The 19,864-nt window shown below is 37.5% G+C and overlaps 1 protein-coding gene across 2 annotated transcripts; it reads right to left on the reverse strand.

Annotated features, from left to right (window-relative positions):
• Window positions 1–41: 41 nt before the first annotated feature.
• Window positions 42–19,863, reverse strand: pphln1 (periphilin 1). Of its 2 annotated transcripts, none has more exons than XM_077234540.1 (11): window positions 19,517–19,863; window positions 15,399–15,447; window positions 15,031–15,095; window positions 14,721–14,933; window positions 14,345–14,412; window positions 11,651–11,785; window positions 11,383–11,558; window positions 10,312–10,347; window positions 8,592–8,668; window positions 6,067–6,198; window positions 42–972 (listed from the first exon to the last, which is right to left on the reverse strand). In XM_077234540.1, coding segments are annotated over exons 2-11 (1,098 nt in total). In that variant the 5' UTR covers window positions 15,400–15,447; window positions 19,517–19,863; the 3' UTR covers window positions 42–777. The 2 variants fall into 2 exon arrangements, with proteins under 2 accessions (XP_077090655.1, XP_077090654.1); XM_077234539.1 differs by having other exon boundaries at window positions 14,703–14,933; window positions 19,517–19,835.
• Window position 19,864: the final 1 nt, after the last annotated feature.

Raw genomic sequence — 19,864 nt, forward strand, 5'->3', positions numbered from 1 at the left:
TTCATTTATTCACTGGCTGCCTGAGAGAACTACAAAATATATTTAATTACTAAACACAACTTTATTTAATTGCAAACATGAGATCACAAAAAGAGTGTATTAAATCAAAAGGAAAAACATGCATTATAGTAATGTCAAGACAAGTTCTTTAATACTATACAAAGAATAACTACACAAATACTTGCGTTGGGCTTCATAATATAGTGGCTGGGAAATTTGATTTTGAAATAAAATGAAAATGCTTTATTTTCAGCTGCACAGCTTAATCGTACTACAGATAGCAGCAATTAACTGAACCCATAAAGATTAATTACCATAATTCATTCATCAACATTTGTCATTGCTCTGAAAGAATTTAAGTGATTTAATCAGCAACAACTTAGAACCGTTTCAATTTATACATACTTGATCAGGACAAACATTATCTTGTAAATCTCCTCAATGGGTTAAGAAACCTTCTTCGCTTCTGCAATAAATAAGGAACAAAGCCCTCTTCTGGCATTCATTTCCTTGTGTTGGCAAACTATTTTCTTTTTTATTACTCCTTAATGTTGAAAGTTTACAAAGAGATTATACAATCTATCATCAATGGATAAATGGGACTGCCCAAATGAAAAATATAAAGAGATTTTCCTTGCCCCGGGAAGATTTATTTTAGGGGGACACTGATTACACAATGTACAATAGCCTTTACATAAGTCATAAAAACAATGAAGGACTCTTGTGTAGGTTCAGAGATAAACAACAAAACTGCTGGTCAAGTAAAATGGGGCCACCTTAGACAGCAGGTTCAGGCTGTCGTACCACCTCATCAAGTTCAGCAATGAAGTGTTGCAAGTCCGCAAGACATCGCTCACGGATCTCAACCAGGTTCTCTTTTAGTGGGTTCTGCAGGTGCTTCTCTAGGGTGGGTTCCTTGGACACAAGCATCTTCACCACCATGCCAAACGTTTCACAGTCCTGGCGATAGACCTATACAACACACAGCCCAATGTTTGAAATTATAATGCAGCAAAAATGTCCAACAGCATGATATAAGAAAATTGTATCCATCTGCTTTAAAATGAGTAACGTGTACATTCAAATGTCAATGGGCAATCCTAAATCACAACATTATAGTATAAGTTCATGTCTAGCCACTTCCAAAAACTACAACTCAAAAAATGATAAGGAACTTAAAAGAAAAGGTTATTGTTAAATATTTAAATGTACGGTATGTGTGATTTTATTTCCATTTGGCTTTCTAACCAACACGGAAACACATGCCTTGATATGATCAGACAATTTCTTGAAAATAAAAATTAATCATAGATAGAGCTCAAGAATACGTTTTTTTTTCACCTGGTGGCCCAGGTATCGTGCTTGTATTTTACTTGGCAAATGCATTGTGTGGACAATCAGAGCATGGTCTCAAGAAACATCCAACTTTTAATCGAACTTTTTTCTTTTCACAGAAGGCACGAGGATAGAGCGTGGTTTTGTTGTGTATGTGGGAGAACGTTCCGTCTTTCTGATCTGCCATCCAGACGATAGTACAAAGCCCCAAACCAAAACTCTCAGAGCTCAGTTATGTTTACTGTGGTTGGATAATCAAACACTTCTGGACATCAAAGCAATGCTTCAGACCCAGGGGAGTCTGCATAACCTCTGCAATTACCTTCTTTTACACACAGCCCTTAGGACATGTAACTTATAGCTGAAGATCATATCTTAAAATTTACTCTACAATTTACATCAGGAGACCGATATAAAATCAGATTGCCATGAATTTACGATGGTACAGAGCAACACAATGCACCCAACTGAACTAAAAGAAACTGAAACTGTTTAAAAAGGTCTCAACATTGCTTTTGACATGGCCCCAACATTACATAACCAGACAACAACATCTGGAAGTACTTCAAATATAACAGGAAATAAAAAATTGGGCATAATAATTATAATAAAAAATTTATAAAAAAAAAGACAATTCATATCCTCAGAGATTCCCACTACCTGCCCCCACAAGCTCTAGGTCTGGAAAGAGGTGTGCCTAACCAACTAATTGTGCTGACTAATAATTTTAGCAGTGAGCTCCTCATTAGCTTTCACATTGGCTCTTTCCCATGGCTGAGTCAGGTACTAGTAAAATGAGATCACCTGGTTCCAGGAATCACAGAGGCCCACACACAAAGCCCACGAAGTTCTTGTGTGAGAACTGCCTCTAATAGTCATTAAGTCAAATAGGTTCAATGAAAAGACTCTAATAGTCAATTAGAACATTCCAGAATAGAATGGATAAATGATGTAGAAAGGAAGTTCTCTGTAACCCGAGGCTGCGCGTTAAGAGAGACTGCAGTTACAGAGTCATGCTCAGCCAATAAACCTTATAGCCTACAATGCAAGAAGCACAGCTCACATAGAAGTCAAACCAAACCAAGCAGCATTCTGTTGGTCAATGTGGTGAATTTGTGTGAAAAACTTGAACAAGAAATCCATGTGGGGAAATGTTTTACCCTTACATAAAATTTGTGATCGTGTAAACTCATATTAAAATGACAGGATTTCACCTGCAGAATTTCAGCAAGGAAAGGTAAATATGACGACACCTTTAGCCTCTATGATTTTCGAGTCCTTACAATCTATGGGTTTTATATTAGCCGGATTGTTTGGACCAATAATGGCACAAGTAGTGTCTCCACAAACCACACGATTTGAGGTGCCATTTATGCCTGCAGAACAAATTGTGCTAATACTTCGGGGTTAAGAGTTTGTTTAAATCTGTAACCAAATATGAGTAACAGGTCCTGGACCGGCAAATGGAAACAAGATAAAGTCAGTATACAAGCTTACCATGAATAACTTTTTTTTAAAGAAAAGACCTAAAACTACATGTGTGGCCAAGAATGCAATTCACAATGCCATCTGAGTACAGTATAAAAGACTTCTAGGCTCAGAATAAACCACCACTAAACTCAGTAAGGAAGGATGTTGGCCGAGGTTAACAGAAAGTTTCGAAAGCCCACTATTTATTAAAGTGAATGCTACTTCTGCTGCTTTAGAACAATTAAAATAAACATTTTAACAGCATCAGTTGTGATTCATGAATCTAATTTCAGGGGAAAATATCTGAACACCTATTGCTGTGTCCTATTAGGAGTTGTTTTATAACCTTGAACATACAAAGCCACTATAACCACACTACGAATTAAATAATTCATAACAATGGCAAGAATGCTGGGAAGCGATTTCCTAGAGCATGCTCTACTTCCATACACTTCCTGTGAACCCCACCTCTGTTACCCAATCAAAAAGGAAGGCTGAACGGGACCTCGCGAGTGTGTGTGTGTGTTCTTGTTCAGCCTTTCATGTGTCATTTTTGTACAGTGGGAGGCTGATTCCTGATTCCGGGTAAAGATAGCAGAGAATTATTCAGGAAGGGTGGGAGAGACAAGGAGGGAAAAGTGGGAAAGTATCTATACACTAATAACTTTCAGAGTGGTTCACTGAAAGTTCACTTGTAGTTTACTAAGACCAAAGTTGGTTTTATTTTATAAAAAATTAAACATTTTGGTGCATGGTATTTCAATATATTCAGCTGTACGCCCAGCATTATGAACTAAATATATGGAGGCTGCAGCTAACATCAGTTAAATGCAATGACATTCTCCAATGGAATCGTTTCTGTCATCAAATTTATTGTACATACATTAGAATAGAGATACCCTCAAAGCTAGCAGACATGCACTAAAAACCACAAAGCACTAATTTACAACCCCGAATAATGTTTGCAAAAAGATGCATATTCAAATTGATAAGGAGAGGTATACTCTAATGTCTGTGTTCTGTGTTCACAACAGGAGCATAGAAAACATAAGTCTAGCAAAAAACATGTAATGGGATGGTCTTTAGAGGTAACTGTGTCTATTATTTTATTTGATCTGACATTTTCAGATCAGACACATCAAACGCGATTAAAGAACGAAGGAATCAAACATCCCTTATGGACCTCAAAAGCTTAGCTTCAGACCCAGATTAAGCCTCACTGTGGACTGCAGAACTATCACAACAAAGATGCCCTACTTACAGTTCTTTAGCAGCAAGGAATTCAGTCTTGTTCGAATTCACACGGGCTCATTTGTAAAATAAACCTCTTGCTGGTCATAACAAAACATTCAAGAGCCAACTAGATTGCTCTTTGAGCATGACTTGAACTTGTTTTAAGAACACGCTCACTTTCATGAAGAAATATAACTAGTAAATAAAAAGGCAATAATACTGATTACAATAAAGAATAAAAAAAACCTAAGGAATAGTTTTTCCATAAATGAAACTTCTTTCATCATTTACTCACTCTCATGTTGTTCCAAAACTATATGGCTATTTCTTTGGTGCCAATTTTAGCAGTATATGGCAATCTCATTGATCAATATAATAACGTTGCACTACTTTGCTCTTTACATCTAAATATGTAGAACTGAATAAGCGAGAGAGACCCAGCATGCGAGAGAGCGATTAAATGAACGGTTTCAGTTTCAATCAACGGTTTCAGTTTCTGCACTGTGCCGCACTGCCTGCACAAACACCGGGACGCACACTGTTTTAGTCTGGTTATAGTCAGGTAAACAACACACAGTGACAGCAGCTTTACGTCACCGTTCGTTTCTCAAGTTTATGAAAATACACGGCCGGTTCCCAAAAGGCTTCATTTCATCTGGCCGAGAACAGGCTCTGTCTCTAGAACTCAAACCATTCTAGTGGAACCCAAGAACCAGATCAGTCTCATTCATGAATGGTTAATTCAGATAAGCTTCTGAACTTAACAGTTTACACTTAGAACTATTTGTTATCGAATCAGAGATCTGTCTTGTCGCATAAACTATTGTGATCGAGTCAAGAAGAGCTGGGCCGATTTGAAAATGTCTTGTTTTTCACACAAAGCCATAGTACGGTTTCAGAAGGCATGGGATCTAGAACATAAGTCATACAGACCCACTTGTATGATGCATTTTAAGCTTGAAATCTTTAGACCCTGCTCAATAGTATTGGATGGAAAAGATTGACTGGCACATTAAAAAAAAAAAAATTCTCCTTTTGTGTCCCACAGACATTTATATGTATATTGTCCAAAGAGTATATAAAAAGCATGTTGTATAAAGCATGCCAGCTAAATGTTTGTTAAGAAAAGGTAAAGTAAAGAGTGTAGAGATGGCTAGACCAGATTGAAGGAGAGGCTAAACATCTGGTGGACACTTAAACAGAAACATACACACTTTGTGAAATAACAGGCTTTGGCCTGAAAGACATCCACACACTGTCACAAAAGTATGTGTGTTCAGGGCAAATCAAAACACACTTCAACATCAATTGAAGTACAAAAAAATATATAAAATCCTGAACAAATTTCAGAAATGTAGATATGTCAGTCATTCATACAGAAAAATATACTTAAGTGATCGTTTGAGAATACAAAGAGCTATTCAAACACAAAAACAGACAGATTCAAAGGGCCTCCTGTGAATTAAGAGGAAAACTTGGCCATGCATACTAAATCAGATGTGTTTTCTGTATGTAAATAACCCAATAAAGCTCAAGGTTGGGTCAAAAGCAGACAGTTAAAATCTAGCAGCGTCAGCACCTAGGCTGGAGCTCAATAGGAGGGCTGGCTCACCGCTCCTGGGGGATCCCATCTCTCATTTATTAGGGCCAGTAAAGAACAGGAACTTTATTATGATCATTTTGAAATTGAGACAGTGTGTGTGTTTTACCCTTGTATCTCCTTAGTAGATGCAGTGACCAAGAAGGAGGGGAGAAAAGAAAATGCATGCAAACGTAATGTATTTTAAATGATGTTGAATGATAATGCTGCTGAACATAATAAAATCTTTAACTTGTATGTAATTAATCTCTCAATGCATTAAAGCATAAATTCACCTACAAATGTAAATAGCTTAGCTTTTTCTTTAACTCAGTCCTATTAGTAATGAATCTAAACAGGAGGCATTAAAACAAAAAATGACAACACACTCTTCCCAACTATTTTAGATACTCTCAAAAGTTTAAAAGCAGCTGGAGCGTTTCTCAAACCTTCTCAATTTCCCGAGCCTTGGCAGCAATAGCTTGAGCTCGTCGCTCCTGAAAGTCGTCCATGACGGATGAAGCTTCATCCACAGTGGCCTGAACCTCATCTGTGGGCCCTTCCACCAATGGCATTTCCTCCTGCAGTTCACAGAACCAGGCATTGTTAAAGCTAGAATAATCCAGAAATCAACCATCCATCAAATCAACATTCAGGAAAGTAGGAAAGAAAGATGCTTTTTCCCCAGACAGTAAAACAGGCAAAGCAGAACATCACTGTGTGATAGAATGGAAAAAAGTTGGCTCTATTGAGATTTACATCTTGGACCTGAAGATACTTTTTGTCTCAGAAAATGCATCGTATTATACCAATTAACCAAACTTAAACCAATAACAATAATTTGTTCTAATTGGGGAGGAATATAAATTTTAGAAAATAACTCCAAAAGGCATTACAAACAAATATGAGCCCACCATAGCGAAATACATGCACTTCATCTGTTCTTTGTTCTTCAAACAATGAATCCCCAAAACAAGTGTGTTTGTTGAACTTAAGAGACCGCCTATCAGGCCCAGTTTACACTGGCAAATTCTTTTCATCTAAGGCACAAGGTTATGGCTTATGCCCCATGAACAGAGCTATGGACGAAGATCAAAGGCTCAAAGACTGAGACGTCCACTAACTAGAAACAACTTTCATCTGCACATGGTTCAGAGGTGAAACTAAGTGATCAAACAAAAGAAACACACACACACACAGGTTCTTTAGTAAGGCATTTCATGTTGCTTTGGTTCACATATCACAAAATTATTCTGGATAAATTTATTGGAGATGTTCAGATGTATTCACCCATGTTTAGGTGCAACCTCCCGCTTCAGTTGCTTATGTATATATATATATATATATGTATATATATATATATATATATATATATATATATATGTATATATATATATATATATATATATACACACACCCACACACACAGGTCCTTCTCAAAAAATTAGCATATTGTGATAAAGTTCATTATTTTCCATAATGTAATGATAAAAATTAAACTTTCATATATTTTAGATTCATTGCACACCAACTGAAATATTTCAGGTCTTTCATTGTTTTAATACTGATGATTTTGACATACAGCTCATGAAAACCCAAAATTCCCATCTCAAAAAATTTGCATATCATGAAAAGGGTCTCTAAACGACCTATTAACCTAATCATCTGAATCAACTAATTAACTCTAAACACCTGCAAAAGATTCCTGAGGCTTTTAAAAACTCCCAGCCTGTTTCATTACTCAAAACCGCAATAATGGGTAAGACTGCCGACCTGACTGCTGTCCAGAAGGCCATCATTGACACCCTCAAGCAAGAGGGTAAGACACAGAAAGAAATTTCTGAACAAATAGGCGGTTCCCAGTATCAAGGCACCTCAGTGGGAAGTCTGTGGGAAGGAAAAAGTGTGGCAAAAAACGCTGCACAACGAGAAGAGGTGACCGGACCCTGAGGAAGATTGTGGAGAAGGACCGATTCCAGACCTTGGGGAACCTGCGGAAACAGTGGACTGAGTCTGGAGTAGAAACATCCAGAGCCACCGAGCACAGGCGTGTGCAGGAAATGGGCTACAGGTGCCGCATTCCCCAGGTCAAGCCACTTTTGAACCAGAAACAGCGGCAGAAGGGCCTGACCTGGGCTACAGAGAAGCAGCACTGGACTGTTGCTCAGTGGTCCAAAGTTCTTTTTTCGGATGATAGCAAAGCATTTTGTCCACAATTTGGGTGACAGATGATAAATTAGAGTTGCAACAGATACAATGTACACACAACTATCTGTAATTAAACAAAAAAAAAAAGTTTGGAAAAAGTTAAGCTTATTAAGGAAAGCAGTAAAAGAACTCAACTTGCATTACACATAAAACTCCATAAATCACAGATTTAAATATTTTTGTGAAAAAATAGCAAAAATATTTTGCATGATTGTTCTCCGATTTAGCTGACCTAAACACACAAAAAAAGGGAAAAAGAATTTTAGGCTCTCAGAGCTCCCTAGAGTATGTCCAGAGTGCTCTGAGCCTCCGATAAGATCTTGTGATAAAGGCGAGAGTTGAGCTAATGGATTTCACCCTCTTTTTTTTAGCCTTGCTGCGGTCTGGGTGGCCCCATGATATCTACAAACTCTCCTTCAGCGACCTGCCGTGTTTTGTGTCAGAACCATGCTTACAGTCTGAATAAACACAACAGGGACCACTTGCCTTTCATGCGCCTTTTCGAGAGCGAGAGAGAGAGAGAGAGAGAGAGAGAGAGAGAGAGAGAGAGAGAGAGAGAGAGAGAGAGAGAGAGAGAGAGAGAGAGAAAGCACAAGCAAACAGCTTTTTAAAATGAAGGAAGAAATCTCCAGTCACTGGTGGAAATTTTTTTTTTTTGCCATCAGCTGAAATAGCTGGCATGTCACACTTATTATTATTTTAGTGGATGAAAGGGAGTGTTCTGGTAAGCACATCTGTTTGGGAGCTGTGTGTGCGCGCAACTTACCTTAGTGACTGATACGGAGCTATGGGGCGAACCGTCTCTTGATGCACTCACGGAGGGGACGGGGGGCCTTTCCTTGTCTGTAGAAGATGAAAGACTGGGATCAGAACGTAAGAAACAAAGCATCTGTTGTAGGACGCAAGCCAACAATGCAGCTATAGTTTGGACTTGGATCAACATCCCCCAGAAAGCCACGGAAAATGGCCTTGCTTGACTCATTTGGTGCAGTAAACGTTTTCGCATGCTGGAACGGATCCTGCTCGCTTTCCGAATATCCAGCTGGCATGTAGAACCAGGTGGTTCCCTCACTGCTGATCAGGGCTCTTCCCTGCAGGCAAACCACAGCCAGGTGCCTGCAGTGTCACCCCGTGACCCTCTCAGTGTGAGCTGTGGGCTCAACACCTACGGATTCGTTCGGAAAGAGATGGAGTGCTCGCCAAATTGATTTGGAGCGGAGAGGAGTCTATGACCAGAAGTTATGTTTAGATTTAAACAGATTTAAGATTCAAATCTAAACCTCCTTGCGATGAACATGGCATGCTAACAAACATCTGGCAAAGAAAAGTAAAAAGGGAACGGATAGAAGCTAGAAAAGAAGGGAAGGTTTAGCAATCAGACACTCGAACACACGCCTGTGGACTTTTTACGATCCCCAGCAAAAGGAAGTGAGGGGAAAGCAGACCAACAAAACGAGGCTCTACGATGGTGCGATTAGCAACGCTTTCTCTCAAGTTACTGTGACTGCAGGCTGACCTTTAACTTATAAAGCAAAGCGAAACAAAATCTCCTTGTGTGTGAGCCATAAGCTTTCTTTATCATGATTCAAAAGGAGTATGAATTATTTATTTTCGAGAGAAATTAATTTATTCAGCAAGGATACATTTAATTGGTCAAAAGTAAAGATGTTTATAATGTTTCAAAAGATTTTTAAAAAAATTAATAAATGCATATTTGCTTTTGAACTTTTTGTCAAAAGAATCCTGAAAATAAAGTGTCTCGGAGTTTCCACAAAAATAATAAGCACCACAACTGTTTTCAACACTGATAATAAGAATTTTTTTTTTTTAGCATCATTGATTTCTGAAGGATCATGTGACCCTGAAGGCAGGAGAAGTGACTGCTAAAAATTCAGCTTTGCCATCACAGGAATTAATTACATTTTCAAATATTTTCAAATAGAAAAGTCATTTAAATTGTAATAATATTCCACATAACTACTGATTTACTCTTCACAAAGAGACTTCTTTCAAAAACCAACCCCAACCCTTTCAACAGTAATGTAGCTTTGCTTGCATGCCTCTTGTATTAATTTATTTATTTGGCAAGTACCATGCAATATGTGGAAAAATGTACAGTCTTCCAGTCATTATCAGACAATAAACCTCCCCAGTATGATACAATTATTATGCTAAAACATAATTTAGTTTTAGATGACCATTTTCTAAAAAAAACTGCCTAAAGTCTTCTGCGTTCACACCCTATTTGCACGAGAATTGAGCAAATTTTACAATTTAATTCCCCCATGTTTGACCCCTTTAAAAGGAGGTGAGAGTCCTACACTCTTATTGATAGCTTTAAATTAAGCAACATATTTAAAACTTTGTGACTAACAGGTGATATAATTGTGCTGCAATCTGCAGGCTCAAATTCAGGTGAGACTTTTGATGCATAATAAATATGACTGGATCATCTGCTACATTCTTAAGGACACTGTTTAACTCACCCGGTGCTCTGCCTAGCCCAATCGGCTCCTCATATCCTGAAACAGAGGAAAACATTTTTGTACATCGTTAAATAAAAAATATAAAAAGTACCAGCACTGTAATTTTTAGTGACCAACAATTCAGGTGTTTTTTATGCATTTCTTTCATCAGTAATAGAGGTTAGATCATACAGTGTCATGCAAATGTCCTGCTCCATCTTTTTAGAACAGCATAATCTAGAGGCTCTCTTTTTGAGTATGTCAACCAAAACATGTGCATCCAATATTGGCTGTTCAAAGCGTCTCTCTGGAGCTTATTACTGAGGTTCTCATTATAGTAACAGAAAACAGGGAAACAAACACAGATGGGAGTCTTTATTGGGACAGCTTGAGTGACATCATCTATGATCAGAGGTCTGCAGTGGACACTTGGGTACAGTCATGTCCAAGCATGTCTTCTTTCAAACACAACTACTCAAATCAACCCTGTCTGAGAAGCATTTAGGACGTTTATCTAGTTTATATGAGGAATAAAGCAACCAGGCAAAGTCTTTTCACTCTGCTTGGCATATTAAAATGCGCTTGTGTGCAAATTAGTCAAGAAAGCCTTTAAATTAATCAACATGCTTTCCCACGTCTCAAAAAGTCCATGACAGTTCAAATACTACACTGCAAGCTGTGCACTGACCCTTTGTATCATCTACAGTCTGTGTGTGTGGGAGACCCACCAATGAGATTTTTACAATGAAATGGCGAAAGGCTTGGAATACTGTCTATACATGCTATTTGAACACCACTGGCATTAATCAATTTAATTTAAATGATTTATGACGGATCTTGTGGCACTGAAGTCTGGAGAAACAGCTGCTGAAAATGCAGCTTTCCCACCACAGTTAAAAATTACATTTAAAAATAGTAAAATATAGAAATAGTTCTATGAAATTGTAGTAATATTTTACAATTTTACCATTTTTGCTGTATTTATGAACAAATAAGAGACTTCTTTCAAAAAAATCTCACCAACACCAAACTTGTGTGTATGTAACTTGTAAGAAGTGACTAATCAAGTATTTGACTGGAGAAGTTTCATACTTTTCCCCTGCTGGGGCAAGATAGGGTGCGCTTTGCCCCGCTCTGGTGAGTAGCTGCGGCTGCTTATGCTGGACCCTGACCGACTGTGAGGGGAAGGGGGGACGTCCCGCCGGGCTGGAGACCGTTCACGTACTGGCGGGAAGGGTGCCTTTCGTCTCAAGCTGTCCCGCTCCTCCCTGTGACAGAGCACGAACACATTCAAGTTTTAAGTATGCGTTTCCTAATAGAACAATATGGTGCATTTTACATAACATGTCTGAATACAAACCCCCGGTCCAGGTTCAATATGGCCTGCATGAGATTGTCGTCTCCTGCATCGGGGGCTATTGCAGGCAGAGACCTGGGCTGAGGATAAGAACCCTGGACTCGAGCGTTTGGGGGTGGACCAGCCCGATTACTTGGTCTGAACAGGGAAAGGTAAAAGACAAATATTTGCATTCACATTATGAATAAGAAATATTAGCATATGACATTCTCATTAAACAGTTAATTAGATACTAAACCAAAACAGACAATTAAGAAAATTTAACTTAAAATACATACATATATTTATTTATATATTATTATTTTTTTTAAATCAAAGTATGTGTGGTTTAAGTAGTTGCCTACTGTGCTCTGACAGTTTAAGGAGGAGGTTAAAGTGGGGACAGTCATTTAATCTTGTTTATATGAACCATGCCCTGTAGGGTCAGACACTCAGTGTACTGAGATGAACTGGTGTGACTGGGATGGTCATTTCAGATGTCTCAATAAATACTTTATATTCTTTATGCATTCTGCTTTTGACCTGTAGAACGTCAAATCTAACACTTATGACTTCCTATCCTCTACGGAACACAAGATATTTACTTCTAAGGGTCACTGAATATTCAGAAAATCAGGGTTAATTATGATTTAGTAATGTCCATAAAGACTTATTTGAAACCTATTAGATATGTAGGACACCCCTGGTCCTGATACAGAGGAGTTTCTCTTAAACTAGTCTCCACACTGGGCTCTGCCTCATTTAAGACTTTACCTATATGTGTAAGACCATGCCAGAGGCTTCACATCCTGCTTGTAAATTGCAACTCAATATAAACTGCACAAAGAGGAGGGCAAAATGAGGCTTGTAAAAAGTTGCAGCGCTGCCTAACAGAGCAGCACCGCATCTCTGCCGAGTTCACCCGCAACCAAGACATTCATTAACACACATCTGTTCTAGCGGCAGTAAAACCGCCTTCAGTTTACCCTGCTCCCCCTCGACTCGGTTTCCCTGCTAAGGCCCTCCGGTCGCGCAGGCCGATTACGTGCCACTTATATGGCCTGCCGTGCAGGAGAGCGGGACGTAAAAGAATCACAGGCACCTGGTCCGAGTGACCCTGGCCTGAACCCCAGCCAGGTTCCTCTCTCACAAACACACACGACAATGTGTCCGCACACAGTGACCTCGCAAAACTTTAATGACCCTCACATCTGTTTGAAGTGCAGGTGACCCTGTCTGCCCTGGACTAACAGAGCAAATTACCACATGTCTGTCTTTACTGCCAATATGAAGCCAGGATATTACCCCAAGCCAAAAAAAGGTTAACCTCTCACTTCCAATCGCAAGCCATCACAATAGATTAAAGCACTGAAAAGGTCAAAACAAGTACCGTACTTTAAAGCATGTCTGACATCCACAATTATACGAATTAGCAGGAAAATGCTTTATATGGCCATATAAAGAACATTTATTTAAAACGGAATCTTTATAAATGTCTGATTTTAAAATGAAGAGAGGTTAAGACAAGCATGCTTTACTGACTGAACACAAAAGCGCCACCAAGTGGTAAGACTGGGTTTTGTCCAAATATTATTTTTGGTATTATTTAAATTTTTCTTATTTTATTTTTTATAAATAATTAAATATACACAAAATTAAATATGTGTGTTTGCCCTGCATGTTTAAAATGAAGGAAATATTTAATTGCATGTATATTTATTTATAGAATAAATATACATACACATATATATATATATATATATATATATATATATATATATATATATATATATATATATATATATATATATATATATATTTACACATTATATATTTATATATGTGCATGTGTGTGTGTGTGTGTGTGCGCGTAAATATATTATTTTATCATTGTCAGCATGCTCAAAGTTTAGCCAGTTTCCTCATTTGTCTAATGTCTATGATGAAATTTAAACCTTATGCAAGTGTATTCTGTTTCTACTATTAATAAAAATACTGCATTCTTGTACAGACTCTGACATAAATTTGAACAATTAAGAAAACTTTTAAATGGTGATATCATGGTTTTGCTGACGCTCTTTTTTTAGAAGGGGTGGACCAACACGAGGTTCATTTGGCTGCCCTCCATCCCTGCTGTGAACAGTTGTGATTAATTACTGGAAAGAGTCAGGATTAAGACATACGGAAAACCACTGGGATGCTGGGTGACTGTCTGTGGGTATTTCCAAGGGAGCTGAACGAAAAAAAAAACTAACAAACAGAGAATGTAGGCCAACTCAAAGTTTGATTTATGCTCTGTATTAAGAAGCTTCACTTTGAGTGAGAGAAGAAGGGAAGCCAAGAAACAAAGTATAAAAACAAGGCATAAAAGCTGGAGGGAACACAGCTTGTTTCCAAGAGGAACATGTCTGCCATCTGCTGGGGAAATGAAATTAGTTTTAATGAACACCCCTACCCTTGACCCCGTTTACACTCCGTATTAAGATCCACAAGTGGTCAGCACTAAATAAGAGTGTTAACAGGATTCAAAATGTTTTTTAAGGTCACTCAAACTACATTTGGAGGTTAACTTTCGCAAACTCTAATCTGAATATATGGCAAGAGAGAGTATTTCCTCAATTTCCAAAGAGTAAAATGAAATAAAAGGCTTCGTTTTTCAAAATAAGCCCATCATATAATACATATTTTCCTTTGTGGCAAGCGGTACTCGTGAAATACCTAAAGTCCATTGGGCGACCACCATGAGGTTCCTCTCTTGGCCCTCTGTAGTACGGGAAGTCTTCCTGCTGGAATGCAAAACACAATGATATGATGAAAATGCAAGACACACAATTGTAAAATGTGTTGAGTGTTTTCCATATCTGATCTTTTAATTTTACATATCTTTTTCTTTTTATTGAACTGACTGATAACATTACAAAGAGTAATCTCAGGACAATCAAATAGCAATAATATTAATATTACTAATATTAATATACCTATAATACAAACAACACAAAAGACACTAACACTAACTTAGTGTTAAAGAGTAAAATATAAATTAAAGTAAAAATATAAATTAAAAATGAATCCATACCTGATCTTTGATGCTTACCCTTCGACCAGGTGGCCCACCCCTTTGATCATTAGAAAATGAGTGATGGCTGTCTCCATGGTAACCTCTCTGATCATCTCCATGGTAGTTGCGAGGGGCACCGTTTGGGTAAAACCGAGACCCATCGTATTCAAAACCACCACGGCCGTAGTCCTCGTCCGGCCGCCCAAAGGGAGGTCTCCTATCTCCTTGAGCTCCTCTTGGAAATGGACCCTGGAACGTCAAAAGAGCTCAAGCAAGGCTGTTTCTTTCACAGCATAAACCAAATGTCTGATCATGGCCAAAACAATTATGACAAATATGAATTTACCGCTCTGTCTGGAGGAAACCGGTCCTCGTAAATATCTCTAATATTTCGATCTCTCCTATAAGCCACTGAGGTACATAAAAACAGACACAGATGAAATATTAACATTATTTAAATCAATGTAACAATATGGAACTTACACATGAGTTATCTAAAAATGTTATTACATCAAAGTTAAATTATTTTAAACTATTACATTTAGAAAAACAAAAGAACAGGCTTTTTATGACAACCAGAAAACCAATACATAACTTCAAAGACTGCATAATATTGACTAAAATATTTTACATTTATTAATATAATAATATTAAATAATATTTTTATTATATTTTAATCAAATTTTAAAAAACATATTCCTCTAAATAACTTACTTTTAGTTTCTGAATGGAAAATCGATGTCTTCAGTTGTATGACGTTTACCTAGTAACAAATGAGACAGAAATATGAATGTACCCATACCTAGGGCAGATAATATTTATAGCCAATAATAACCATTTTTCTGGTCTGTTCCATGCTGGTGGAATGACCTGCCCAACTCAACCAGAGCTGCTGAGTCCGTGGCCATTTTCAAGAAACGGCTGAAGATCTTTTTCGGCAACACTTGATCCATTAATACTAACACTTTATCTTCTATTCTAGATCTATTATCTTTATTTAAAAATAAAAGTTTTAAAAAAAGTACACATACTACGTTAGATTAAACGGGGAAGGGTCATTGCATTTGCATATTGTTGTCCTATTGTTAGTTTAACTGCTTCTATTGTTCTCATTTGTAAGTCGCTTTGGATTAAAGTGTCTGCTAAATGAATAAATGTGAATGTAACCATTAAGTATTAGGGTACCCACTTTCAACTCTGAAGTCAAATTTAAAAAAGAGAAAATAATATTTTATGTCGTTCATTATTTTAACCAATCTAGTGATTTGTTACTTCACTGGCATTTTTTATTGCATACCAATCACATTTGGCAATGTTAAGTTAGCCCCATCCATGTGCGTGCTGTCTCAGGGGACCTCACACAAAGTCACCCCAAAACTTTGGTGTTAAGGGGACCCTTTAGAAATCAACACATTTCTGCAATTTTCAGCCATTTCTTTGGTAACTACATTGATATGTCAAATATGAGATAAATGTATTGCTTTTTGTATATGAACAAATAGTACTTATATCATTTTCCTTTAAATGGAAAGATGAGTTTTATTAGCTTGCGTTCAAAGCTAATCTCTAAGTCAAACCATTAGCCTTACAGAAAGGCTAGACTCCCAAAGAATTAAGCATTTGAACTGCAAACAATAAATGTTTTGTGATTCATTTTACATAAATTTACAAATAAATACATCATAAATTGTTTTGTAGAGAAGATTATTTTCATAAATTAACTTTATTTTAAGATGGGCTTAAATGGTACAGTGCCACAAAACGCATGCAAACTATAGCCAAGCTAAATATGAATGAAGAAAAAAACTTAATATTTCTTAATGTGGGCACAATGAACATTACTATGATACTTAGTCCACAGTATATTTAAGCTCCACGCATGTAATTGTAATATCTTACATTTTAAAAGGAAAACATTGCCTTTTTTCACCATTACTCACTGTGGAACCATTTAAAGGTACAATATGTAGGATTTTTGCAGTAAAATATCCAAAAACCACTAGGCCAATGTTATATATTTTGTGTAGTTGATTACTTACAATATCCCAAATGTTTCAAACTATTTGTAAATCGTGAGAAAATTGCGATTTTAACCAAGGAAACGGGACGTGTGAGCAGGGGTGAGGGGTCGCCAGTCAATGCCGTCATATCCGTGTTAGCCTCGGTTTCCGCTCGTACTGCCATAGTAACCATGGCGACAGATGTTGACAACTGGGTTATGCCCGTTATGCCTAGCAGGACGCTCACGCTGTTGTTGTTTTGTTCAAACATTATGGACCATGGCAAGTAGACTTTGAGCCGAGATGATGCCGAGAGCTCCACGTCCGCGACTAACTTCGACTTGACAGAGACGCGAGTGTTGCATGTACTTTATTAGACAGGTGAGCAAATGTACATAAAACTATCAATGTTATTTAGTTCATCATTATGAAATGTTAGAATATGATCTGTTTGTTATTCTAATGTTGATCTAGCTTAACGTAATTAGTCTCATACAGCCAACACACAACTTAACTAACAAAATTCAACACACTCAAATGCCGTTTAGTGTGATAGTGTAACTATTAGAGCAAGTGAAACAGCGCTGCGTTACCTCAAGTTTAATTTGTCTAATAAACTGACCTGTGTGAGTATTAATTCAGCACTTGTGTGTAGTTCTGTAGAATGAAATGTCCTTATTATTTTATATCCGCGGAACTCACGTTGTGTGTGGCGCTGGTATACGTCTAGCAATCGCGCCCTGCTTCACACCACAGCAAAGTCCACAGTCATGTTAAAAACATCAATGTATTCACTCATCCATAAAAGATCCATCAGCTTGACGACAAGATCCATAATTCAGCTTAATGTGGAATATACGTCATCAATATACGCCTTTGTTATTGTAAGAGGTTAGAGACCCCTGGTGGCGAAAATCCTGCATATTGTACCTTTAAGCCCACCTTATGTGTTTCAATGAGGAATCCCTCTAATTGCAAACTTTGATACATTTTCTGAAAGTTTAATGATAACATTTATTTTTGTGCTTTTACCTTACTAACCTTTTAACTTTACCTTACTTACTACCTTAATTTACAACTATATTTAGATAGGCCGACAAATTACACACAATCATAAAGTCCTTTATGTATAACCGGGCATAATTCGGGAGCCAAGCCGAGTTAAGGCTTGAGATTCCGGGCATGGAGAGGTCCCAGAGGGACCCTACATTCCCCACAGTCCTGAGCCCCCGGCACTGTCCGGCTCCGAGATACTGTCACTTCCTGTCCAGCTTTAACCAAGCAAAACTCGGGACACAAGGAAAGTTGGGGCTCCGGACTCTAGCCATGGAGGGGTCACCCAGTGGGCCCTTTTTTACTTCTTTAAAATCACTCAATTTTTATATTTTGTGAATCAATGATGATGTGGGCTTATGTGGGCTACCCGTCCTTCGGATGAGACGATAAACCAAGGTCCTGAATCTCTGTGGTCATAAAAAATCCCAGGGGGTGTAACCCCGGCATCCTGGCCAAATTTGCCCCTCCGCCTCTGTCCATCATGGCCTCCTAATCATCCCCATATACTAATTGGCTTTATCACTGTCTCCTCTCCACCAATAAGCTGGTGTTTGGTGGGCGTTCTGGCGCAATATGGCTGCCGTCGCATCATCCAGGTGGATGCTACACATTGGTGGTGGTTGAGGAGATTCCCCCTTCTATGTAAAGCGCTTTGAGGTCCCAGAAAAAGCGCTATATAAATGTAAAAAATTATAATTAAATTATTATTTGGAACACATGCAGGCTTAAATGGTGCCAAAGTACCAATTAAGCGCATGACAGACTTCTGACTTTATCTTAATTTTATATTCTAATTAATTTTATTCTATTCTATTGTACATCAACTAATTAATACATTTTTAAATGAGAGAAAAATCTTGCATTTTAACAAATTATTTTCCTTATAAACTATGTCAATATCTATGAAAAAACCCTAGACTTAGATTTTGGTGGGCTTAATAGGTTCACTTGCCTTGATAAATATAGAGTTTTGCCTAACAGAAAATAGAAACAAAAACATGCCAAGCTATTCATTCACACTGACTTATTCACGTAACATGCAGGGTTTGTATTATAGAAAATACAAATTTTTAGTACTTCTAACACAATATGAACTGTTTAAAAATATTAAAGGCTAGATGGCGTTGTTGTTACGCACGACCCACAACCCCTTTTTTCATGAATGTATTTTACATTGCAGCAGGGCCTCGCGTTCATTATTGTTTTTGCAAAACAGTTGCCATTTGATTTTGAACACATATTGTTACTGGTTAAATGTAAGCAAATTTAGTCTCATTATTCCGCTAAAATATACAGTTCCTGACTTAAGAGAACGTTGCTATGCAACAAAAAATAACGATATCATGTAGATGCGCACTGACAAGCTAATCGGGCTGAAATGCTGTATTGACCAAGTAACTAGACCTAAAACTAACCTTTTATGATTTAATTGAAACAATACCGTATAATACTTTATTTTATTATCATCTGCTTTCAACATTGAGCATTTTTACTTATCGATCTAATAAGCACAGTGTGTTTGTATCACAGAAAGCACGCGCTCACCCGAACCTGAATCTTAGCTCTGCTGCGTTGACCTGTTTGTTGGTGCTACAATTCAGTCAACGAGGAATCAACTCCAAATTATATTCATTTGTGTTTTTATCCACATGCACGTATCTTCAGCAAACGAACTCTTATTTATAATAAACTCATTTAAATCAGACTCTGCAATACCGTTTTTCACCAGTACATACTGAGAACACATGCATAACCCCAAAACAAGCGTTTACATACCGTTCACGTGCTTTGCTTGACATATCTCCAGTCAATTTACCATTTTTTTAAAATCTTTCATAGGCAAAAAACTTTTATGAAATAATGATTTCGAGACAAAACGTGGCGAAACACACAGCTCGTTGACAAACAAAACTCCACAGCCACAATCAAAAACACGTTTCCGGGTCCAACCAAATATTTTTCAAAATAATGACTGACAATCTTAATAAAGTAACTGCTAAATTAAAAATTGATGCTATTGTTCACTATATATTGATTTTATTGTCTTTTAATGAGTCCTGTTGATTTATATTTGTAGCAATACATTTTGTGAATTACTTTTCTGAGAGAGACTGTTATGTTGTG

This window comes from Siphateles boraxobius, unplaced genomic scaffold (assembly GCF_051911475.1).
Source record: "Siphateles boraxobius isolate OS27281-9 unplaced genomic scaffold, OSU_SipBor_1 19, whole genome shotgun sequence".
NCBI lineage: Eukaryota > Metazoa > Chordata > Actinopteri > Cypriniformes > Leuciscidae > Siphateles > Siphateles boraxobius.